The sequence below is a fragment of the Corylus avellana genome, chromosome 4 (assembly GCF_965113065.1).
Source record: "Corylus avellana chromosome 4, dhCorAvel1.hap1.2, whole genome shotgun sequence".
In the NCBI taxonomy this organism is placed as follows: Eukaryota; Viridiplantae; Streptophyta; class Magnoliopsida; order Fagales; family Betulaceae; genus Corylus; species Corylus avellana.
In genome coordinates, this window is record NC_142493.1 from 19,964,456 (window position 1) to 19,990,767 (window position 26,312).

Consider the following 26,312-nt stretch of genomic DNA (forward strand, 5'->3'; position numbering starts at 1 on the left):
ACTTTTTGACTCATTCAACTCTTCCTCTAGGAACCTTATTTTTTCAATTAAGTTTTCATTCTCTGTCTCTACCTCTTTCAGTTTCTTCAAATTCTTTTTATTCAGCTTACTCAAATTACTAAACTCATGAAACATTTGATTATAAGCAGTTTGTAAATCATACTCATTATTAGATTCATTTTCAGAAACATCTTGCACACCTGAGGTATATGACTGATTAGCATAAGAAGCAATAAATGCTAACTAATTAACATTTTCTTCTTCATCTTCTTCAGAATCATCATTTTCTGACTCATCACTTTGAGTCACATTAAACGCCTTACCTTTTAAGTTTTTCAAATTTCCCCAATCAGGATGGATGTGACCAATACCTCCACATTCATGACACTTACGACCTCGAGGAAATTTATCTTTCTGATCAAAGGCATTCCTGTCTTGGGGGTTCTCTCTAACATCATGTCTAGGATTTACAGGGTTTTTATGATCCCAACTTTTAAAATTCTCATTTCTAGGTTTGAAAAATTTTCGAAACTTCCTAACAATCATGGCTATTTTTTCATCATCTCCTGAATCCTCACCTGATCAATCTCCAGATTTTTCCTTAGCAGTTTTGATCTTAAGAGCAATATTTTTTGAGGTTTTTGACTTGGGTAACAAGAGCTCAAATGTTTGAAGTGAACCTACAAGTTCCTCTACTCTCATTTTTTCTAGGTCTTTGCTATGTTGTATGGCAGCAATCTGAGGTATAAACTTTGCAGGTAGAGATCTCAATATTTTCTTGATTATTTTAGCATCAGACATTTTCTTTCCTAGATTTATAGTATTGTTTCTAATGATGCTAAGCTTAGAATAAAAATCATCAAATGTCTCAACCACTTGCATCCTAATCTCTTCAAATTTTGAAACCAACATCTGAAGTTTTGAAGCTTTAACAACTTGAGTTCCTTCATGAGTAATTTCTAATGTTTCCCATGCTTCTTTAGCTATCACACATCGAGAAATTCTTGAGAATTCTTCGATGGAGATAGATGTGAAGATGGAATTTAATGCTTTGTCATTTGCAGAAGAGTCACTCTTTTCATTCGTTGTCCATTTAGCAATTGCTTTAACCGAATTAGTCCATCCAGATTCAACAATATGCCAAACATCTACAGATTTGAGATATGCTCTCATACGAATTTTCCAAAACGTATAATTCGATCCATCAAAGACGGGAAGAGAATTTTGTCCAACAATATGAGGCATTTTAAGCGGAGTCTAGTGATAAGTGCCAAAGATTCCATATTTGGACCCCTTTATTTATATTAGTTAATCCTTTAGTTGTGTCGTTATTTAATGTTTTGTGTTAGTTTTGTGTTTTTAATATTTTGTAGGTCGTTGAAGAAAAACTACAGCTTTAAAGGAAAAACTGCAAAAAAATGGAAGAAAGCATACTTTGAGAAGACTTAGATGATGTGGTTAAGTTTAACCAAATCCAAGAAAAATGTTAAATCAGATTGGATTAAATTTCAGATTGGATAAGATGTCGGATTGGATTCAAATTCAAATTTGTATATGTCTCAGTATTTTGACCATAACTTTCCGCTCAAATATTGGATTGAAGTGATTCAAGCGGAATTGGAAAGCTAACTCAAAATACTACAATTTGTATTGAAATAGGATTTTCCCAATTGGGAAAGTTACTATGCCAAAATCGGCCCGCAATAAAAGGTCACAAATTTGGACGAATCCTATTCCGATTTCAGACTTCTATTTTGACTGGGAGATAGACCTCCGAATTATCTAGGTTTAATAGAGCTTCTAGGACTTCCCTAAGCCTATAAATAGACTTCTTTGCATTCAAGAAAATATATAGAATTCAGAGAGCAAAATTCTACAATTTTTCTCTTTTTAGTTTAGGTTTTCTTTAGATTTAGGTTTTCATTTTATGTGGAGCTAAATTCTCAACTAAGATTGGGGAAGAAGCCTCACCGATGAAGAACATTAATACTTTCATGTAAGTCTTTATTTATCTAATTTTATCGGATTTAATATTTCAATTGTTTTACTTGTTTTCAATGTGTGGAGTGATTCTTGGATATATTTTGTGATTCAAGGATACACTTGATGACTTAAGATAATTTCACATAATTGATTGCTTGATTTTATTTGCCTCAATAATTGGATATCCCTGGTGATTTCTTCTACGGATACATTTGGTGTTTCAATTAAGATTGGATATCTTTTGTGATTTACGGATACATCTGTTGATTTAATTGATATTGGATTCCTCTTGTGATTTGCGCAATGAATGAATACATGGGATAGTTTTGATTAATTGTTTGAAGCATAATACAACATATCTAAGATTTTAATTGTGAGAACTTCAGATTAATATTGATAAACATGGAAGTATGTTGTCATGATTCGGTGAGTGTGAATTCCCAAACCTTAGTATTTTATCTCTTAGTTTATTTTAATTAGTTTATGTTTGCCTTTTAATTTTTAAAACCAAAATCAAAACCCTTTTGAAACTAGATTAGGATTTAATTAGTTTATATATATATTGCTCTTTCAAAAACACAATTCCCTGTAGGTTCGACCTCGCACTTGCAAAACATTATATTGTAAATGATTCGTGCACTTGCGAGTATATTAAAATTTGTACAACAAGTTTTTGGCGCCATTACTGGGGAATTGTTCAATTTTTAAAACCAATTTATTTCTAAATTAGTTTTATTCTTCTACTAGTCATAATTAGGATTTTATTTTTCTGCAATTTGTTTTGTTTTATTCGTGTTACTAATAGAAAAAGAAAAAGATTTTTTTTGTTGTTGTTTGTTGCTTTGTTTTTTTTTTTTTTTTTGGCTTGTTTTACAGTTCTGCCACAACCCCTGCTAGTACGATCGATCGCACCCTGCTACGATCGAGCGTATTCGAGGCCAAGACAGCAAGCTCAAACGCACCTGTGCTTGTTAACTGCTGCATCTTCACTCAAGTGCGATCGATCGCACATCAGCGCGATCGAGGGCACTTATAGCAAAGGCAGCAACTGTAGCAGTTCCATAGATTTTTGCCAAAAATTTATTTTTTGTTAGTTAGTCTTTTATATATATATATATATATTAAAAAAAAAAAATTGGTTAATGTTTAATGTGGGATATCTGCATGCTAAAAAGTGAGGGGGAAGTATGAATTTTCATTTTAATGATTTTAATGCTTCTTCTAGTTATAGGACACCAGCTCCTACCAATTACCCTTAAAATTTTTACCTACATAGACCATGTTCATATTGTTTCAATCCTTATCATGAGGAAAACAATTGTCCAGATCTGCGAGCTGAGATCAACGACTTATGAGACAAATTAGACCAAATCAGAGCAGCTAGATCTAACTTTTCATATGAACAAATGAACATTAGTTTCTCTAGTCCGAGGTTTGATTCAAATTTCAATTTTTATAACCCAGACTAGTGCAACCAATCTGATTTCTCAGGATTAGCTCAGGCTACAGGAAATTATGCTCACCAATTTGATGAATTGCACCATTCAGAATATCCGTAGTTCGGTCATCAAGTTCAACCTCATGTTTATCAGTCTACCACTCAAGTGCCACAGCCTGCACCACAATCATCACTGGAAGACATGATGAAAGTATTCATGCAATCAATGGATAAGAACATACAAGATATGAAGAGTACTACCATGAGCAATTTCCAAGATATACAAGATATGAAGAATACTACCATGAGCAATTCTCAAGATATACAAGAGCTAAAAGGTTTCACCAATCAAGCCGTAAAGGAGATGAGGAATTCCAACATGGCTAACAACAGAGACATACAAGAACCTAAGCAGGCCATGACCAAGATAGAAGGACAGATTGGTCATCTAGTTGTTGACTTCAACAGAATAGAGGAAGAAGAGCTTCAAAGTTAGCTGATGGCTGAAAGGCACTACATGATTGATAAGGATGATTCCGAAAATTCTTATCATGAGCATGCCCTAGTCACCATCACACTAGAGAGTGAGGAAATTGTGGATAACAAAGAGGAGGAAGAGAAAGAGGAGCAAGTTGAGCACCCTGAGCAAATTGAGCACCATGAGAATAGTGAGCCCCCAATGGATCCTAAACTGCCAGTGACATGGAAGTGAGTACTGAAGCTCCTGCCTGCATCACTGTCCCTCTTGAGACACATCAATAGCCCAAAGCTTCATTGCCTAAATGTCTCAAAGAGCCATCTTATGTCAAGATACTCAAGGACTTGTGCACACAAGCACACAAATCTAGGAACCACTTTGCTAAGAAGATCCTTCAAAGCAAGCAATTCTACATAAGATGGCGAAATATCCTTCAAGAGGGGTATGAAGTTTTGAAGAAGAAGGGGGTGGAAGGAATTGGTTGGGCATCCGCATGATAGGGGGAAGCGCTGTAAAGTTCTCTCCTCCAGTTTATTTTCTACACTTCACTCCACAAATTCTTTCTTTCCTTTTTCATTATATTGCATTTCCTTTTATTTGTTTTTGTTTCCAACAGCAATTAATCTTTTAATGTTTGTTTCAAAAAAATATAAATATTGCTGTTAGTTTTTGTTGACAGGTGTTTTGCTGTTTAAGTTTGGGGGACGCCCTGGCCTTGTTCACACTCAAATTTCCTTATTTTCGGTAATGTATTTCTATACTACACATTGAGGGCAATGTGTAATTCAAGTTTGGAGGTATGGAAAAACACTTTGTCTGTTTATTTTTGTTCTTATTTGTTTATTTTTATTTGTCATTTTCTGTTAAAAAAAATTTTGAAAAAATAAAATAAAATTGTGCTATGTTGTTGTCAAGTTTGAGTTAAACTGTAACTGTGATTTGCATTTCATTAGCTTGCTTAAAGGGTTGAACACATTATTATATCATTTGGAGTCTAAGTCCTTTGACTTATTTTTGGGTAAAAGAGATTTCACTTGTTTTGAGAAAAAAATTTTATGAGCACATTAGCATGTTTTCTGTGAGGTATGACGTTTGAGTTTAAGCTTGTTCTCTTTGAGATTTGTTGGATGAGCTATTGATGAATAACCATTGGCTTGTAAGATATAAAAAATAAATAAAAAAGAGAAGGAAAAAGAAAAGAAAGATCATGTTGAGTTTTCTGCTGAGTAATCGGACCTCTTGCCTCATTAAGCAATGAGTGTTCACGTAAAAATGTGTGAAGTTCAGTGTTGATTTATGATATGGCTAATCTGACTTTGTAGCCTTTTTTACTTAAGTTAATAAGCCCTTAGGGATGTTTTTACATTTAGTGCCCTAAAGCCACCTGGCTTGGGAGTCATTGGCCTAACACTTGTTACATGAGTCAATTAGAAAGCATAAAGGAGTTAGACATTGCAGAGCCTGTAAAAAAAGAAAAAAAAAAAAATTGCATATCTTGCCTTGATTGTTTCATTTGTTAGGAATTCTTACAAATTTTACGGAACTTATCTTGAGTTTAAACTGAAAGCTTTATGATTGTATGCTAATTACAATTTACACTTTTCAGAACATACGAGGTCTCAATTGTCCAATTACGAGTGATTTGATTTTGAATTTCCTTTTGACAGTGATGATAGTGTTTGTCTTTTTAAGTTTGCTCATGAATAAGAACCATGGTTTATGTGAAACTTCTTTCTTGTTAACAACATAGTGCTACAATGTTTGTGGATATCATTCATGTTAAGCCCTCACGAGACTTCACTCGTTCACTAGGGATGCCTAGAGGTTTAAAAGGCTTGTTGCATATGCTAAATGCAATCGTCTCTCCCACTAAAGAGGATTTATGTTTCTGGCTTTCATTTTATTTTTCGTTTTGTTTTGTTAAGGGACTAAAAAAATGTAATTTTGGGGGTGTTTGATAAGTGCCAAATATTCCATATTTGGACCCCTTTATTTACATTAGTTAATCTTTTAGTTGTGTTGTTATTTAATGTTTTGTATTAGTTTTGTGTTTTTAATATTTTGTAGGTTATTGAAAAAAAACTACAGCTTTAAAGCGAAAAATGTAAAGTTTGGAAGAAAGCATGCTTTGAGAAGACTTAGATGATGTGGTTAAGTTTAACCAAATCCAAGAAAAATGTTAAATCGGATTAAAGATCAGATTAGATTCAAATTCAGATTCAGTACATGTCTCAATATTTTGACCATAACTTTCCGCTCTAATATTGAATTGAAGTAATTCAAGCGCCATTGGAAAGCTAACTCAAAATAATACAATTTGTTATGAATATGATTTTCCTAATTCTAAAGGTTACTATGCCAAAATCGCCCCGCAATAAAAGGTCACAAATCTGGACGAATCCTATTCCGATTTCAGACTTTTATTTTGACTAGGAGACAGACCTCCAAATTATCTAGGTTTAATAGGGCTTCTAAGACTTTCCTAAGCCTATAAATAGACTTCTCTGCATTCAAGAAAATATATATAATTTCAAAGAGCAAAATTCTACAATTTTTCTCTTTTTAGTTTAGGTTTTCTTTAGATTTAGGTTTTACTTTTATGTGAAGCTAAATTCCCAACTAAGGTTGGGGATGAAGCCTCACCAATGAAGAACATCAATACTTTCATGTAAGTCTTTATTTATTTGATTTTATTGGGTTTAATATTTCAATTGTTTTACTTCTTTCCAATGTGTGAAGTGATTCTTGGATATCTTTTTTGATTCAAGGATACACTTGATGATTTAAGATAATTTCACATAATTAATTGCTTGATTTTATTTGCCTAAATAATTGGATATCCCTTGTGATTTGTTATACGGATACATTTGGTGTTTCAATTAAGATTGAATATCTTTTGTGATTTACAGATACATCTGATGATTTAATTGATGTTGGATTCCTCTTGTGATTTGTGCAATGAATGAATACATGTGATGGTTTTGATTCATTGTTTGAAGCATAGTAAAACATATCTAAGATTTTAATTGTGAGAACTTCAGATTAATATTGATAAACATGGAAGTATGTTGTTATGTTTCGGTGAGTGTGACTGTGTGAATTCTCAAACCTTAGTATTTTATCTCTTAGTTTATTTTAATTAGTTTATGTTTGTCTTTTAATTTTTAAAACCAAAATCAAAACCCTTTTGGAACTAGATTAGGATTTAATTAGTTTAGATATAAATTGCTCTTTCAAAAACACAATTCCCTGTGGATTTGACCTCGCTCTTGCAAAACATTATATTGCAAACAATTCGTGCACTTGCGAGTATATTAAAATTTGCATAACATCTAGGATCACACTTTGGAAATAAATCCAAACACAGTGAACCCGCTCTGATACCAATTGAAATACTAATAAGACTCCAAATCACACCCGATTTGATGTTCAACGAGTGTTTAAACAATAATGTGCGGAAATAAACAAGCAATCACAAACACAGAAATTTGTTTACGAAGAGGAAACTATTCAGAGAACTCTCTAAATGTAAAACCTCTCCGAGGGCAGCCAAACCTAGGAAATCAGCTAAATCAGTAGAATAACAAGAAATATCTTAATGTCGAAGACTTACATAACCTATGCACTTGACATTCAAGTATACCAGACAAGCGACCCACTTATCCGCTACCGCAATATTTCTTTAAAAACATCTGGATTGTTCCTTCTACGTGATCTCCCTTCACTGGAACTCCGGTTGACTTCAATTGTTTGATTTCTTAATATGATCAAAACATCTATAACTCTAAGAAAGAATCGACCCGCAATGTTAGCTTTTTCTTAGCCCAAATATATTGAACCCTATGCAGAATTCGTAAGTATACCTCTCTTTATGGTTTCATATATATAGACTATAGACTCCTAGTCCAACTACAATACAAATTCTGTTGATAACAGACTTAGTAGCTACAGGGCGTCCGGATGGTTAGTAACCTCGTCCGAACAGGAACTAGTTTCTATGTAGAATTTACATGTAGTACACTAGACGTCCAGACGGCAAGAAAGAACGTTCGGACGGAGCTAGGTTAAAATCGCTAACTCTAGTTCTCTAGAACGGCGCGTCCGGACGGTAGTGCAGACGAGACTTCAGACGAAGCTCTCGGGTTTTCTTGCATAGCTATCTCGTCTGGACGACTTGCAGACGAGGCTTCAGACGAAGTTCTCGGATTTGCTTGTACAGCTATCTCGTCCGTACGATAATGCAGACGAGGCTTCAGACGAAGCTTTCTGGAAAAGTTTCATCCTTCTCGTCCCGATGTAATGCAACCGAGCCTTCAGACGAAGCACTGTGTGATTCATTGGTTTAACTTACTTTTGCTATCTCGCACACTGCACATTTAAACAAGCAAATTAAGCACAAGTATGTTGTTCACATGAATCCAGCCAATTCAAACTATGAACTAACAGAAGTTAATTCCATTTAATACTAGAATAGTTCATAACTTATGGTTTCAAGTTAGGAAGCAACTGCACAACATGAAATAATAGAACCTCCCTATGGCAAATCAGAACCTAGATAGTCAAATTTTATTCAGAAAGATATATAAGTTGTCATCACATAATACTATTATACTAGATTTGTTTTCTTTCCATGAAAGATATGAGTTTCCATTTCAAGGATTGATACTTGCTGCTTGTTCGTAGTCCAATATTTGATTCCTACCACATGTTTTTTGTTGTTGTTGTTGTTGTTTTTTTTTTTTTTTCAAATTTTAGGCTAATAACTTGCCATACTTTGTTTATGTCTTATACTGATTAATATTAAATGCTTACAAAATTCAGGTTTCGAAGGACATCAAATATGCTAATAAGTAGCCAATCGTACCATGGGGGCCAACGTCTGTCTTTGTGTCATAGAAATGCTAATGAGTGGCATGATAGAAGAATCCTGGTTGCAATATTCGTACATAGCATTAGATGATTTTAACGTTTTTGACATCATGTGTGGATTTGCCATCTTTGATAACTTTGAGGTCGAACATCTTTGTAGCGTGTAAAATGTATGTTAACAAATTTGCCATGACTATTCGTTTTGCTATGATTTGTTTATATGTTTATTTGATTTACTTCTGGAGTATCATAATTTATCACTAGATTCTGAGCGGCCACCCTGAATGTAGATCTGCCAATTTGAAGATAATGAAAAGTTTACATCTGGTTATTTTCTCAGGTCAAGCCCTGGACATTCTTTCTCGAGTTCCTTTGTGAAAGGATGGTCTTGATTACCGACACGGTACTGGTCATGGAATTGGGTCTTACCTAAATGGTCATGAAGGTAATTTATGAATGACAACTTCTGGCTTTTTGCTATTCTCAACCCAGTTTAATTTAAGTGCTTGTTTTTTGTTTGTCCCTTTATTGTGCAAGACCTCATATGATTAGTTTCAGACGTTAGACTCGAAATGTGCCACTACAAGCGTCCATGGTTGTAACAGATGGTTAGTGTCATTTTCATTTGTTATCATTTTGTTACTAAAATAACAAAGCATTGAAGACGATACTTAGGACCACTACATGGACTGCCAATCTTATTTTGTTGATTCCATCTGGCAAATCTAGGCAGAGTGGCAGACATAGGTGTTCATGCTTAGAAAGGATATATGTGATAACTACCTTGTTGTACTACTTTCCCTTTTAGCAACAATGCAAAAAATGCTCAGGAATCTTAAATTTTCTATTTTAATTTAGTTTAGTTTATTTTACTTTACTGGGGTTCTTTTTCTTGCCGAGCAACCTGCATCCTGCCTTGCATGTACTTGTTCTTTGAGTTCTCAACTTGTATTTTGCTGGGGCAAGTTTGGTCCATGAACTTCTAAACTACATACAAGTTTGGTACTAGGTTTGATGTTTAAGAGGGAGCATACTGGTCCAAGATATTTAATGCATTCTTGCTGAAGCCTTGATCTCGGGCAATCTTTGAGATCAACCTCTTTGCCATCTCCAATGTCCAAGCTGCACAAAGTATATATATCAAGCTTTCGATTGACTCATTGTTTTGATTAACACTAGGGATTCATACTATTTGCATGGGGTAGGAAACTATAAGAAAGCATACTCCATTGATCTGGCAACCTTACTTGTGATGTGTATGTATTGGAGGTATCTACATTTTAGAAAAACCCTCCTATCCAAGAGATAAAGGTTCATGCTAAGGGCTTGGATCAAAAGCCATCATGCTAACTAACTAACATTCAATTATTTCCCCAGACATTCCATGCTAACATGTACTGGAGTTCCTTCCTTATAATTATTCTCCCCTTTCATTCTAATTAGTGGTACTGTAGTCCTAACAACCATTGACTAATTAGTTGCATTGTTCTTCTAACAGCAACTAAATCAATGTGAACATTGGATACATGAAGAAATAACAGAGTGGTTGAGGCTGTGATTACATATGCATGTGGAGTTTTAAGAATATTATACTAAAATCATTTTAAGAATAGTTTCTTTTTATAATGTATATTTGTTTATGTTCATCTTATGCTTGGATATAAATTGAAAACAGAGAATACTGTGAGAGTTGCATTTGAATCATGTTTAGCTATTGTTCTCTCATTCTCATAAGCTATGAAGGACAAAAATAAAATAATCAGCCAAAAAAAAAAAAAGTGCCTAGCTACCAATAGAAAAATGGCTGCGGGTCATCATCTGGTTATATATATATATATATATATATATATATATATATATATATATATGCTTCTTCTTTTTTTTTTTTTTTAATTTTCACATATCATTAGCGGCAACCTCTAAGTTGCCACTAATGATAGAGAAATAGCATTGTTGCCGCTAATGATAGAGGAATAGCGACGAGTCCATGTGGCCGCTATTGACTTTTTTTCTTTTTTTTTTTAATTTTCTTATATTATTAGCGGCGACATATAATTAGCAGCAACTCGGCACTCGCCACTAATGATATACCAATAGCGGCAATCATAGAACCATTTTGAACCTTTTTTTTCCGGCAAAAAACAAATTATTAACGGCAACCTAGGGTGGCCGCTAATGAGTTGTCATTAGCAGCCATTTTGAAAGTAGCCGCTATTTAGCATTATCGTTGAATTACTACCAGCCACAAAATAGTGGCCACGTGTCACCGCTCTTTGTAAATAGCGACAACTTTTTGGTCATTAGCGGCGACTTACCATAATTTTTGTAGCGAGTGAAAATAGCTATTTTAAAATTGCACGTTTTGAAATTACAGACCTAAACGCTAAGGGAAATAAGCAGGAAATGGACGGTTTTAAAAACTAGTTTATCTGCTGTTATTAATTTATGGCCTAAAGTAACTAGGTCACTCCAAAATTCATGCTCTGAAGGCATTAGAGAATAGCATGTTAAATTGGTAATTTATTTTTTGGATTTCAAACCTAAGACTCCAAAATACGGATAAATTAACATTTACCAAAAACGTCAACGTACAGCTCCAAAATGCAAGAGCTTCCAAGCAAAGGATTAATAAAAGGGCCTTACCTACAGTGAACTTCCAAAGCTTGACGGAGCCGGAGGTTTCCCAGTCACCCTCGTGCACTTCAACTCCGTGCACCTTGTCCGAGGAGATTATTGGAAGGTGCTGAATTTTGCGCTTTAGGATGTTGTAAAACTCATCGGCAGGGGACTTCATTTCAACTTCCACATCTTGCTTACCGGAAAAATCCATTTTATCAACTAAAATATTCAATTAGTAAAATATTAAAATTATATGCATTAATTGGAGTTGATATAATTAATACTAGCTAGTTTGGGTACCTCTTAATCTCTTATATATATAAAGCCATGTTAGCACAGCATGTTATTAAAGCAAATTATGTGGAGCCATGGTAGCACAATCTATTTCCAACTACTTATCAACGAAGGAAATTAAAGTGTCTTTTTGAACAGAAGTATGGATACGTGATTCACGTTAATTAGAAAACCTGTGGATGAAAATAGTTCCTCCTGATAAAGCTAAAAACACATTAATTGTGGGAATAATAGATATTTTAGCACGACCGAGGTCTTTACTGTAAAGCAATATAAAGTGTCTACATTTTATTTTTTATTTTTTATTTTTATTTTTTATGCCTGCACAAGATAAGGGAAAGTAGAATGAAATTTAAACTAGTGACCTCCTGTTTATGAGGCATGATTCCTAATCGATTAAACTACCCGTTGACAATATGTCATGGAAATCTAATAATTTGTTGTATGTAGAACTCAAAATTAGACACATTCGTTTAGTTCATGCTTATTCGAGAAAAGGAAATGGATTTGCAAAAAAAAGGAAATGAAAAAAATAAATAAATAAATAAGGCATAGTTGATTAAACGTTTGTGATATTTCTACATTGAAATTGATTATAACTTGTCATTGCAATTTGCAACATACTCATGAATGAGGCATAATTGATGGTGCTGGCAGGCATACCATTGACAGTGGGGATCGGTGTAATTGGTGCTATAACGTGCAATGTTCAGCAAAATGGGCATAATTATTAATACGAGCCTACAAAAATCATAACAGCGCATACATAAGAGACCCTAATCTTGCAAGCTACTTTTCGACTCGCGCACGTCAACCGAAAGTAGTTTTATTTGAGTGGTACTTCCCATATAAATCGCACTAATTGCTGTATAAATAAAGTGTTTTCATCATGTGGAGAACATAATGACTATTTTTTTTTTTTGTTGGCTTGATTATCTTTCATATAAGATCGAATTGAGTTAAACTCACTGTAGATTTTATCCCTAACAATAGGAAAAGGGGGAAAAATTACGAAAGCTAAGACTCAGATAATATGGATGCTGGTTGTCGTATTGTGATAAAAAAAACCTTTTTGGTATGGTTGTTGATTGTTCCATGGTAAATTGCGCCACCGTACAGATCAAGATTTTTTATCGAGAGGGCCAAAACACGAATGATTGACTAAACTTAATTTTGATAACAGTCTAGCATAATTTTTAGACTCAACTATTTGTGTGTGGTGATATGAATGAATATGCTTATATAATTGTCGTATCATATTCGGTATTTATACAAGTTTTCAGGGTGGGTAAACACAAGAATTATTTACCAAACCAAGTTTAGTCTCTGTTTCATTCGAAGTAAAATGGTTTCGGCTGGAAAATATTTTTAAGAAAGTCATTTTCTCTCCGAAAACATTTTACGGCGTTTAGCGCTCAAATGAAAAATCAAAATTTTTTTTTATATATATATTTTCATTAAATCATAATAAACTCTATATTACGAAAATGTACCGACCAAGTCGTAGAGGTGTACAAACTGAGTCCTGCAAGGACCCCACTAGGACTCACCTGGGACCCCGCCTAGACCCTATCAAGACCCCATCGGGATCAGCCCGAGACCATGGCAGGAACTGCCTAAAATCCGATGGGGACATTTTTGTAATTTAGTGTTTACTATATTTATGCGTACACACCAAAAACAAAAAAATATTTTTTACTGAAAACATTTTCCGACATCGGGGACCCGACCAGAACCCGCCTGATTTTCTGTACATGCCAATAACGGAAAAATATTTTCTAAGAAATCATTTTTTTAAGGAAAATTTATTTTCGACGAAAATATTTTCCGATGAGTCCCGGTCAAGTCTCGGGCAGGTCCGAGGAAGGTCCCTGCAGGTCCGGTTGGGTTTAGTTGGGTCTTAGTCAAGTCCGAGGTGAGGTCCCGAGCGAGTCCCGATCAAGTCATAGGCGGGTCTCTAGCAGGTCCCGACAAGGTTCCGAGCAAGTCCCAGGCAGGTCCTGGTCAAGTCCTGGGCGGGTCCCGGGTGAGTCCCAGTCTAATCCCGGGCGGGCCTTAGTAGGTCCCGAGCGGGTCCTGAGTAGGTCCTGGCAAGTCTTGATCAAGTCCGAGCGGGTCTCAGTCCATTCCCAACAAGGTCCCAGTCAAGTCACCAACGGGTTCGGGGTAGGTCCGGTTGGGTCTTAGTCAAGTCCCGAGCGAGGTCCTAGGCGAGTCTTGGTTAAGTTCCGGGCAAGTCCTAGGTAGGTCTGGGCGAATCCCATTCAGGTCTGGTCGGATCCCGACGGGGTCTCGAGCGGGTCTTGGGGGAGTCCTGGTCAAGTCCCAGGCGAGTCCCTGCTAGGTCCCGAGTAGGTCCCGGTCAAGTCCTGGCGGGTATTGGGCAGGTTTGGACGGGTCCCGTTCAGTTTCGGTCGGGTCTCGGGCAGGTCCAGGCGGGGTCCCAAGTGGGTCCTGCGTGTGTCCTAGTCAAGTCCAAAGCAAATCTCGGGCAGGACTTGGTGGGGTCTCAGGCAAGTCCCAATCAAGTCTCGGCGGGGTCCTGCGCGTGTCCTGGTCAAGTCCCAAGCAGATCTCAGGCAGGTCCTGGTGGGGTCTCAGGCGAGTCCTGATCAAGTCTCGGCGGGGTCCTGAGCTGGTCTGGGCAGGGTCCGTTGATTTGAAAATTAGATGCTCAAAGTCGAAAAATGTTTTACGGTTTTCAAAACCGTAAACCATTTTCCGAAAATTAAAGAAGAATTTTCAGTTAAAAGGAAAATATTTTTCATTGACCACTATTTAATGTCGCAGTGAACACCATAAAATGTAAAAATCATTTTCTAAAACCATTTTACGTTAAAAGAAACAGAGCTTCAATTTCTATCATACGTAATCCTTGTGTTATAATTAGCACAACAATCCTCGGATTGTCGTGGTACTGTGTTATTTATTTATTTTTTCTTAATAGAGACCTTTTTATCTTTTTCAAAAAGATCTAATGCTAATTGTTGTAATATTTGTTACAAACATTCATTTTTTAGTCACTTGAAAATGTTTTATCATTTGATAATATCTTCTTAAAGGTTTTTATGAGAAATAAAAATCATCTTTAACCATTTTGGTTTATAACCGTTTGTATTTATTACTTGGTTATGAGATATAACTTTTATGACCGTTTCTATTTATTAATTGATTATGAGTTATTAAATAAAAATTAGTTTTAATTGATTTTTATAGTTTTGACCGTTAGTCTTTAACAACTTTTATTGTCGTTTGACCATTTGATTATTACCAAACGTTTTACCATTTTTTGGTGTTATGTCATTAACCCATTGATTTCCTTACCATTTTATAACCGTTTGGAGTTAATATGTTTTATTGCATTTTATAACAAGTTCTATGCTTGGGAGTTTTTTAACGTTTTGACCGTTTTGGTCATTAAGATTTCCTTTATGACATACTTTCCAGCACTTGTATATATAAATATACTAATACATTGAAAGTAAGAACATATATGAGAGATAGAAGAAAAAATCACTTGTTTCATGGCATATGCTTTATTGGTTTTTCTACAAAATAATATTCTGAAGTCCCTTATCAACTTTGACAATTGAGTTGTTCTATTACTCTTCGTTATTTGGAAGTGCGTCCTTAACGAAGGTAGACGCTATAGTCTAATCCTGGGAGGTTGCTTGTCAAAGGATCTAATTGCACCGAGTTATACACTCCGGGAGGCACGAATCAACCTTTAAAGACAACGCTCTTGCGTGATTCTATAGCATTGTGAAATCTTTTCATACTCTATTTTCATCTCTTGTATTTTATTGTTAATATTTATATTGTAATTATTTTATATCAATGAGAATTTGTGCACCATCCAAAATTATTTCCAACAATCTTAAAAGTTGATTATGATGGTTGCACAAATATTTTGATTAGTATCATAACAATAGTATTTAAACTTATAAGAAGACAAATACTATAAGAGTTTGAAGTATGCAATTCGCATATGAGAAAGATAAAATCAAATATTTGAGTTGAAAGATTTTGTATTCATTTATCAGAAAAAAGAATTTAATTTATTGTGTAGTTGAAAATGAAAATATTTTGATTGTAAGAGTTTTCAATTATTTGAACTCAATTTATTGATTGTCAAATAATCTTTTATTGTTGGGTTACTATTCTTACAATAAAAAGAGTTAAGCCTTTTTATGGATTTTTTAGAACTTAGCATTTTTTTGTTATGTTGTGCTAAGCTTGGCTGGAAAACATCCAAGTAAATTAATAATAATAACTTTGAGTGATTACTCATTTTTGTGATGGAGAAAAAACATAGGTATTGCTAATTGTGCGCAGAGAATACTACTTTGCTAAAGATTTTTGCAGGTAAGCACATAGTAAGAGGAAGAGATGTCGTGCGCGTATTGAGTCAATTGGTTCTCACGACGCCTAATTGGTATGTGGTGACGACAATCTATTTTGGAAGATCTTGGAATAAAGCTGTTGGCTCCGCTGTGAGTTTTAAACTCTAATTCATATGTCTTATTTTTTAAGACATAATATACATTTCATTTATTAAAATGAAAAAAAAAAAAAAAAAAATTGAAGTTATGATGGTGCTCCTTGATTGAATTAAAGCTAGTGCAAAATTTTATAATTACATGAATTTTGTATATAATAAGTGGTGGCTTCTATTGATTCATCTATTTCAAAAAAGAAATAGTATCTAGCATTTATGTTAGCTATGACATGCTAGATTAGTATAACCACTTTAAGTTATTTGGTAATTCCTCATATATATCATTCAGCTTTCAAATTTCTCTGACATGATGGTTCAGAATAAAATATATGTGATTATTGAGGTTCATTTGATACATGATAAATTTATCATATCATAAGAATGATATCATTGGCGTATTTATTAAAATGAGCCAATAATAGTTGATTATTATTTGGTTGGGCTTGATACTTTGCATATTTTATTGGGGCTTTAGTTAAAAATATTTTATTTCTAAACTCTTGATAGAACTTGAAATATGCAACCCCTATATATATAATATATAAGGATCCTGTTGAAAAATCACAAGTGGTGATTAGTATTTTTAAAACATCTTTAGAACTGTCAATTGATAGAAAAGAAAGAAGAGTAAATGATAGATCATACTTATAGAAAAACGGGTTCATAGAAGTTATTTCTTAAAGTTCTTGTGAGCTATTAATGGAATTTTATTTTCTTGTGATTACTTGATTTATTTCATTCGGTATGATAGATTTATACATGTAAATCTTGGCGAAATCAAGAAAATGAAAAGAACTGATGAATTCTATGATTGTCAATTTTTGGGCTATCCACCAAAGTGTGGGGGGAAAGCCTTTATTTTATTTATCATATTCATAAGCATTGTTTGAAATACCTCGAAGTGTGGAGGTATTTGACAAATATTATGTTACCCAAAACCTAAAATGAGAAAACTTGGTTTTAAAACCTATGATTGTGATTTTATTAGTTTTACATGTAATAGTTCATGCTATAGATTCCCTACTATCAAGAGTGATATTTCAGATTACAATAATATTATTGAATCGAAAAAAAAGGTTATTATCTTTGAGCATGTGTTCCTTTGAAAAATGAGAAAAAAAATTATTTCATGATTTTTTGGTGCTTCTAATAAAATTGTTGATGATATGTAAGAATTGAGAAGAAGCAAGCAAGCTAGAACGAAAGGAATTTCGGTATGGATTTTATTGCTTATATTGTTGATGATGATCCAATATGTTATGGTGAAGCAATTAAATCTATTTTTGATGCATTTTATTTATTTTTAATTTAATTGGTTAGAAGCTATAAATAATTGAAATCAATTATGTCTAACCTTGCTTGGGAACTCATTGAGTTACCTCCTAAGACCAAATCAATTGGTTATAAATAAGTGGTTAAGAATAAGCTTAAACCGGATGATACAATAGATAAGCGCATGGTAGACTTGGTAGCTAAAAGCTACAAGTAAATGTATATGTTGATTATTTAATATTTATTTTCCGGTTACTAAAATTGCATCTTTTGGAATGTTATTTGCCATTCCTTATATTTATAAATTTGTTGTACATCAAATGGATGTCAAAGTTATTTTTCTAAATGATGAAGAGATTTATATGGAGCAGCACGAAGGATTAGTAATCCCTGGTCAATAACATAAAGTGTGCAAACTAGTGAAATCCTTGTATGGATTAAAGCAAGCTCCTAAACAATGGCATGAATAGTTTGACAAGGTGATGTTGTCTATTGCATATTTGATTAATGGTGCAAGTAAATATATAGCAAATTTTACAATAATGAATGTGTCATTATTTATTTTTTAATATATTGATGACTTGCTTATTTTGAACTAACATTGATGTTGTGCATAAAGTTAAATTATTTCTTGCATCTAATTTTGACATGTAAGACATAGGTAAAGCTAATGTCAAATTGTACATTAAAATTATTAGGGATAATGATTGCATTATTTTATCTCAAACATATTATGTTGAAAAGATGCTTAAAAGATTTGAGCATTTTTATTATCCACCTATGTCCACACCATATGATTCAAAAATACACTTGGTTAAGAATCATGGTGATGGTGTTTTTGCAAGAAAAATATGCATAAATCATTGGTAGCTTGATGTTTTGACAAACTGTATATCCCTTGGTATTACATATATTGTTAATAAATTAAGTAGATATACTCATAATCATGGTATTGAGCCATTGTGATGCGATCTCTAAATTGTTGAGATTCTCAAAGGGCACAATTAATTTTGGTTTGTTTTATTGTGATTATCTTGCTATATTGAAAGGAATGCAACTGTATTATTGATTCAGATGAGCAAAGCCTACTAATGGCTATTATGTGTTTACTCTGGCTGGAGGACTTATCTCTTGAGAGTCTTCAAAAAGACTTGCATAGCAAGGTTTACTATGGAGTCAGAGTTAATTGCCTTGAAGAAGGCATGAACTGAAGATGAATGGCTAAAGAACCTATTAGTTAATTTATTTAATTTGCCTTTATATGCTAACATAGCTGGATCTATGTGTTTATTGTGATTGTCAGGCTGCCAAAGCTCGAGTAAAGAATTTATAATGAGAAAGTGCACAATAGTGTGAGGCAGCTTATTGAGACCGGTATATGTCCATGGACTTTGTGAGGTCATAAAAGAATTCTGCAGATTCTTTGACCATGCCACTAGCAAGAAGGCTAGTGAGAGAAGCATCGAGGTGGATAGGACTAATACTCAAATCATGACACTGTGATTGATACCCAACCTCTGTAATTGATGATCCCATCAATAAGGTTTAATAGGAAACGAAGTCACAAGTGAAATGAGGTATGGTACTGTCAATTTATGTTTATTAACTATCTTGTTGAGAAGATTAGTGATGAGTCCATCCCTATAGTGTAAGACAGTACAAGATGCAGAGTAATTAAGGGTGAGCTTAAAGCTCTTAATAGGTCCATGGTCCCTACCTGTTGGGATGGGGTGTTCCTTACACGCACTCCTGATGGATACCACCTATATGAGTGTGGAGGTGCTATCTCCTATGAGACTTGGGTAAGTCTCTAGAGCGCTCATGAAAGCCATTTTATGGTGTAATAATAAAAGATGCATAGTGAGTAAGGATGAGTTTAAAACTCTTAATGGGTCCATAGTCCCTACTTGTTGGGATGGGATGTTCTCTGCACACATTCTTGATGGACGCCACCTATGTGAGTGTGGAGGTGGTGCCGCCTCCTATGAGACTTTGGCTAGTCCCTAGAGCACTCATGAAGCCCAGAGGCGCATGGCCTGTATAAGGCGCCAACCCGCTATAGAACAATCCAATTTTCTTTATTTGATTTGATTTGACTTTTTGTTTATTTGATTTGATTTGATTTTTTGTTTTTGGAGAAAGTTATGTGGATGATAAGTTTGTTTAACTTGTGGATTTGGTTAAAAGAGTTTAACTCTACCATGATTCATTAAGTTCCAACTTATTTATCCTAGGTGCGGTTAAAACTTTCGGGTACCACATCGATGCATGCTTTCAATCTCCTTTTATTCTAATGTTTGTAACATGTGGGGGATTGTTGTAATATTTGTTATAAACATTCATTTTTTAGTCACTTGAAAATGTTTTATCATTTGATAATATCTTCTTAAAGGTTTTTATGAGAAATAAAAATCATCTTTAACCATTTTGGTTTATAACCGTTTGTATTTATTACTTGGTTATGAAATATAACTTTTATGACCGTTTGTATTTATTAATTGGTTATGAGTTATTAAATAAAAATTAGTTCTAATTGATTTTTATAGCTTTGACCGTTAGTCTTTAACAACTTTTATTGTAGTTTGACCATTTGATTATTAACAAACGTTTTACCGTTTTTGGTGTTATGTCATTAACCCATTAATTTCCTTACCATTTTATAACCGTTTGAAGTTAATATATTTTATTGCATTTTATAACAAGTTTTATGCTTGGGAGTTTTTTAACGTTTTGACTGTTTTGGTCATTAAGATTTCCTTTATGACATACTTTCCAGCACTTGTATATATAAATATACTAATACATTGAAAGTAAGAACATATATAAGAGATAGAAGAAAAAATCACTTATTTTCTATCTAAGGCTAAGGCCGTATAGTGTTGCAAAACACTTGTTTCATGGCATATGCTTTATTGGTTTTTCTACAAAATAATATTCTGAAGTCCCTCATCAACTTTGACAATTGGGGTGTTCTATTACTCTTCGTTATTTGGAAGTGCGTCCTTAACGAAGGTAGATGCTATAGTCTAATCCTGGGAGGTTGCGTGTCAAAGGATCTAATCGCACTGAGTTATACACTCCGGGAGGCACGAATCAACCTTTAAGGACAATGCTCTTGCGTGATTCTATAGCATTGTGAGATCTTTCCATACTCTATTTTCATCTCTTGTATTTTATTTATTTTATTGTTAATATTCATATTGTAATTATTTTATATCAATGAGAATTTGTGCACCATCCAAAATTATTTCCAACACTAATTGTTTGCAGAAAATTTTCAAACAAAAAATAATATTGTTGTTAACTTAGAGAGGTAGATATATCATGAATAACCTGATTAGTCTAGAAAGTCTTTAAGTCATATTTGGATTTAAAAAAAAAAAACACTTAAATTTGAGTTTAGATATAATTATGTCATATCAAGTATCTTTATTGTATTTGTTGACTTTTTATTTTTCCATTTAATTTTTTGTTCTTTGTGTTTTTTTTTTTTTTTTTTGGCTAGATCCCTATCTGCCGTTCTTTTCTCTTTTTAACAGAGATTTTTTCTCTCCTTTCCGATTACTGATAGTCGGTTTTGTTTTTCTTTTCTGACCATCGATGGTCGTGTTGGCAACCCTTTGGGGTTTTGTTCTGTTTACGAAATATTTCCATTTATAACAGCCTATTTTGGCCGTTTTGGTTTGCTTGATGGGCCGGGTCATTTATTTGACTCATTCCCAACTGTTACTAGAATTTTTTTGTCGTTTTCGTTTGTGTTCTTGTAATTTCCCTTTTCTCTTCCCCAACTTTATATATATATCAACCCCATTTAAGGGAGTTTCTCTTTTCCTAAAACCGTGACCACCTTGTCCAAATACCTATATACTCCAAAGCATAAGATAGGAATCGGAGATTAGTTAAAGGTATTACATTATAAATTACGCCAAGAATTGGCCAAATTCATAAAATAGGAATCATAATAAAGATGCAACTAGGAGTATGGACAAATTTGAATTTAATTGCCACAAATTGTATAGTTTGTCCATTAAATTGGGAATACATGCAAGAAATTAAAGACTTTGGAGAGGGAGAGAGAAACCAAGATTTATGTTTTTGAAAATTTGTTAAAATTCTTTAGGGGACACTCGTCCCCAACCTTGTACGTGGCTCTTGCGTATTGAATACGTTACACTACAAACACTGTTTCAAGTATAGCTAAGATTTGATAATAAGAGAATCTGAGAGGACTCCCCCCTCACTCTCTCCCCCTTCCTAATCTCCCCCTCCCCTTCTATCTATTTTTCCCTTGTTTTGTTTGTGTCTTTAGGTGTTTTTGGGCCACATGCAGCAACTCCGACCACTTTCGTCCGCCCTCCAAGGTGTTGTGCCACCCATCTCCTCCGTCTGCTCCACCACGTCCAACGCTGGCTAGTGCCCATCATCTCCTCAACTCCAGTCACTGCTCTTTTTTATGGTTGTTTTAATTTTCTTGTTTTGTTTGTTTTGAATAAGACCATTTTGGGTCGAGGATGAGTGGATCTAGTCTTCTCAGGAGCAAATATGTGCTTTTTTGGCTGTTTTTTTTTCTGTCGGGCCTAGGTTTTCTCTATTTTATGTTTTTTGTAATTTTGTTTGAAAAATGATTGCCCAGATCTTTGGGTTGTGGATGTGATCCATTTCCTGGCTCTCGGGCTTAGGATGATCAATTTCGGCATGGGTTTTCTGCTCCTAAGGCCAAGAAAGATGAGATACTTATGCATTGAGTTGAATCTGTCTGGAACAGATCTGATGTTACAACTAAAAATTAGTCATGGGTTAGCGGATCTTGTTGTCATAGATATATAGGTTTTGAATTTTGATTTTTATGTAAGCATCTATAACTTGCAACCTCGTAACTTCGGCTATGATTTTTACATAACTTTTTGCTCTGTGATGTAAGAGCGTTTTACGCTCGTAATCCTTCTTTAATGAGACTGGAATTATTCCATTTCAAAAAAAAAAAAATAAATAAAAAACAAGATTCATTTATTTATTTAGCCCATGCCATATCGTACAAGCTAGACCCAAGCCATTAAAGATACTTGCCAGCATTCATCATTGCCGCCCACATAAGTAATATTAGTAAGAGGACTAGAGTTTTAATTGTGTCCTCCTAAATGTAACGTGACTTATAAAATCACTAATAGATCAAAATCCAATAATAATTATCTCAAATTTAACAGTAATTTTAAAAGCCAAGTCACATTTTAGAAGAAATAAGGAAGACTCTAATCATCTTTCTAGCTTTACTTCAAACCCTAGGCCTTTATGCCTTGAGAATGTGGGCATCCAAATCCTTGACGAGATTAACAATAAGATCAAGGTACTTATTGGGAGGAGGGATATTCTCGCTGAGTTTTTCATATTCCACAGTAATTTTCACGGACCCTCCCTCAGTCATTGGGGTAACCTGAAAGATAATCTTATAGCTTTTGTAAAGATTAAGGCAATGTCCTTCCAGAGCAGTGAGAATCACCAACTTGTTTTCGTCGTCTACTTCGACCTTCTCCTTCATAACCTCAACTTCTCCCTCTGTAGTTTCAAAAGAAGAAGCAAAAAAAAAAAATTAATGTCTGAATCGACCAACTAATTTTGATTGTTTAAACCACCACTTATCTTAATTTTTAATAAATAAAACTCAACACTTGGAATATTAATTAAATGACAAATATATATATATTGATGAAGTCACCTCTACTTTGATATCATGAACGTTTAAATCACCACTTATCTAAAAAGCTTAAGCGGACAAGAAGAGATGAATTTAATTATTTAATCAATACTTTAATAATCGGTGGGTTAGGGTTAATTGCCTCACCAACAACATACTTCCAAAGCTTGACAGAGCCCGTAGTTTTCCAGTCACCTTCATGTACTTCAACTCCGTGCACCTTATCCAAGGAGGCATCGGGAACTTGGTGATTTTCGGTGCTGAGGACGCTGAAGAACTTGTCAGAAGTTGACTGGATCTCAACAACAGCTTCAACCTTACCAGTTAAAGCCATGGCGAAATTCACTCACTACAAGAAACTGAGTCATCAGGGGCGACTCATTAGGGGCGACTATAAAGTCGCCCCTAATACTCAACTATTAGGGGCGACTTTTGAAAGTCGCCCCTAATAGTTATGTATTAGCGTCCACATCCAAGTGGACGCTAATAGTCGACCCAAAAGATGAATAATAGCGTCCACTCTAGGGTGGACGCTAATAACTCGACCCTAATATACTCGCGGGAAATATTCAAAAGGCGGGAAAAAGATCATTAGCGTCGACTTTTCAAGTCGACGCTAATGCCTAATCATTAGGGTCGACTTTGTCGACCCTAAAGAGTGTATGGATGAATTAAAAAATTAAAAAAAAAAAATCATTTTATTTACCAATAGCGTCCACTAAGAGTGGACGCTGAAGAGTGATCATTAGGGTCGACTTGAGAGTCGACCCTAATGCTTAAGTATTAGGGTCGACAAAGTCGACCCTAAAGAGTGCGGGGAGGAATTAAAAAAAATTAAAAAAAAAAAATCCATTTAACCACCAATAGCGTCCACTATTAGTGGACGCTAAAGAGTTATCATTAGGGTCGACTTGGGTGTCGACCCTAATGCTTAAGTATTAGGGTCGACTTTGTCGACCCTAAAGAGTGTGGGAAGGAATTAAAAAAAAATTAAAAAAACCTAATATTCATAACCAATAGCGTCCACTTTTAGTGGACGCTAAAGAGTTATCATTAGGGTCGACTTGAGAGTCGACCCTAATGCTTAAGTATTAGGGGCGACAAAGTCGACCCTAAAGAGTGTGTGCAGGAATTAAAAAAAATTAAAAAAAAATACATTTAACCACCAATAGCGTCCACTTTTTGTGGACGCTAAAGAGTTATGATTAGGGTCGACTTGGGTGTCGACCCTAATGCTTAAGTATTAGGGTCGACTTTTGTCGACCCTAAAGAGTGTGGGGAGGAATTAAAAAAAAATTAAAAAAACCTAATATTCATAACCAATAGCGTCCACTTTTAGTGGACGCTAAAGTGTTATCATTAGGGTCGACTCTCAAGTCGACCCTAATGCTTAAGTATTAGGGGCGACAAAGTCGACCCTAAAGAGTGTGTGCAGGAATTAAAAAAAATTAAAAAAAAATACATTTAACCACCAATAGCGTCCACTTTTTGTGGACGCTAAAGAGTTATGATTAGGGTCGACTTGGGTGTCGACCCTAATGCTTAAGTATTAGGGTCGACTTTTGTCGACCCTAAAGAGTGTGGGGAGGAATTAAAAAAAAATTAAAAAAACCTAATATTCATAACCAATAGCGTCCACTTTTAGTGGACGCTAAAGTGTTATCATTAGGGTCGACTCTCAAGTCGACCCTAATGCTTAAGTATTAGGGGCGACAAAGTCGACCCTAAAGAGTGTGTGCAGGAATTAAAAAAAATTAAAAAAAAATACATTTAACCACCAATAGCGTCCACTTTTTGTGGACGCTAAAGAGTTATGATTAGGGTCGACTTGGGTGTCGACCCTAATGCTTAAGTATTAGGGTCGACTTTTGTCGACCCTAAAGTGTGTGGGGAGGAATTAAAAAAAAATTAAAAAAACCTAATATTCATAACCAATAGCGTCCACTTTTAGTGGACGCTAAAGTGTTATCATTAGGGTCGACTCTCAAGTCGACCCTAATGCTTAAGTATTAGGGGCGACAAAGTCGACCCTAAAGAGTGTGTGCAGGAATTAAAAAAAATTAAAAAAAATACATTTAACCACCAATAGCGTCCACTTTTTGTGGACGCTAAAGAGTTATCATTAGGGTCGACTTGGGTGTCGACCCTAATGCTTAAGTATTAGGGTCGACTTTTGTCGACCCTAAAGAGTGTGGGGAGGAATTAAAAAAAAATTAAAAAAACCTAATATTCATAACCAATAGCGTCCACTTTTAGTGGACGCTAAAGAGTTATCATTAGGGTCGACTTGAGAGTCGACCCTAATGCTTAAGTATTAGGGGCGACAAAGTCGACCCTAAAGAGGGTACTGCGATCGATCGCACCCAATGTGCGATCGATCGCAGTCACAGAATGTACAAACGTGTTCATTCTGTGACTGCGATCGATCGCACCCAATATGAGATCGATCGCAGTAACAGAATGTTAAAAGAGAGGCAGAATTTAATTTTTATTTTATTTTAATTTTATTTTAATTTTTATTGAATAATGTACAACAACTTTGATAGTGATACAATGAAATGATAGGATCAAGTGACAATCAAAATTGAAACAATTGAAATTAAAGGTTCATTCAAATATCCGGTTGATCATAGTACATTTGTTCAATCGATCATGATAGGATCAAATGATCGATGAAACTTGAAACAATTAAATTGAAGGTTTGATCGAATATCCGATCAATCATAATGAATTAGTTCGATTGATCGTGATAAGATCAAATGATTGAAACAATTGAAATTGAAGGTTTGATCAAATATCCGATTGGTCCTACCTAGTGCATTCGATCGATCGATCGTGATAAGATCAAATGATCGAACAAAATTCAAACAAATTAAATGTTCGATCGAACATTGAATTGAAGTCTAAGCATTTTATATTATATTAGTGCATTACTTAAATTGATCGGGATACAATCAATACAACTTGACATGATTGAAGGTTCAATCAAACATTTGATAAAATCAATTCTGATCGATACTATTACATATTAGTCTGATCGATCGTAATGGGATCAAATGTTTGATCAAACATCCGATTGATCATAATGAATTAGTTCGATTGATCGTGATATGATTAAATGATCAATCAAACATCCGATCGATCTTAATAGATTAGTTCGATTGATCGC

The 26,312-nt window shown here is 34.5% G+C and overlaps 1 protein-coding gene across 1 annotated transcript; it reads right to left on the reverse strand.

The window, feature by feature from the left end:
• Positions 1–22,481: 22,481 nt before the first annotated feature.
• Positions 22,482–23,485, reverse strand: LOC132179790 (MLP-like protein 43). Its single transcript, XM_059592567.2, has 2 exons — positions 23,291–23,485; positions 22,482–23,004 (listed from the first exon to the last, which is right to left on the reverse strand). Exons 1-2 carry the CDS (start codon positions 23,475–23,477, stop codon positions 22,739–22,741), a joined length of 453 nt encoding a protein of 150 aa, XP_059448550.2. The 5' UTR covers positions 23,478–23,485; the 3' UTR covers positions 22,482–22,738.
• Between the last annotated feature and the right edge of the window lie 2,827 nt (positions 23,486–26,312).

Bases quoted from the DNA above. Each gene is read 5' to 3' on its own strand.
- LOC132179790 (XM_059592567.2), bottom strand. From the start codon at position 23,477: ATGGCTTTAACTGGTAAGGTTGAAGCTGTTGTTGAGATCCAGTCAACT. The intron at 23,005-23,290 runs GTGAGGCAATTA...TTGAAACTACAG, and splicing joins GCTTTGGAAGTATGTTGTTG to AGGGAGAAGTTGAGGTTATG.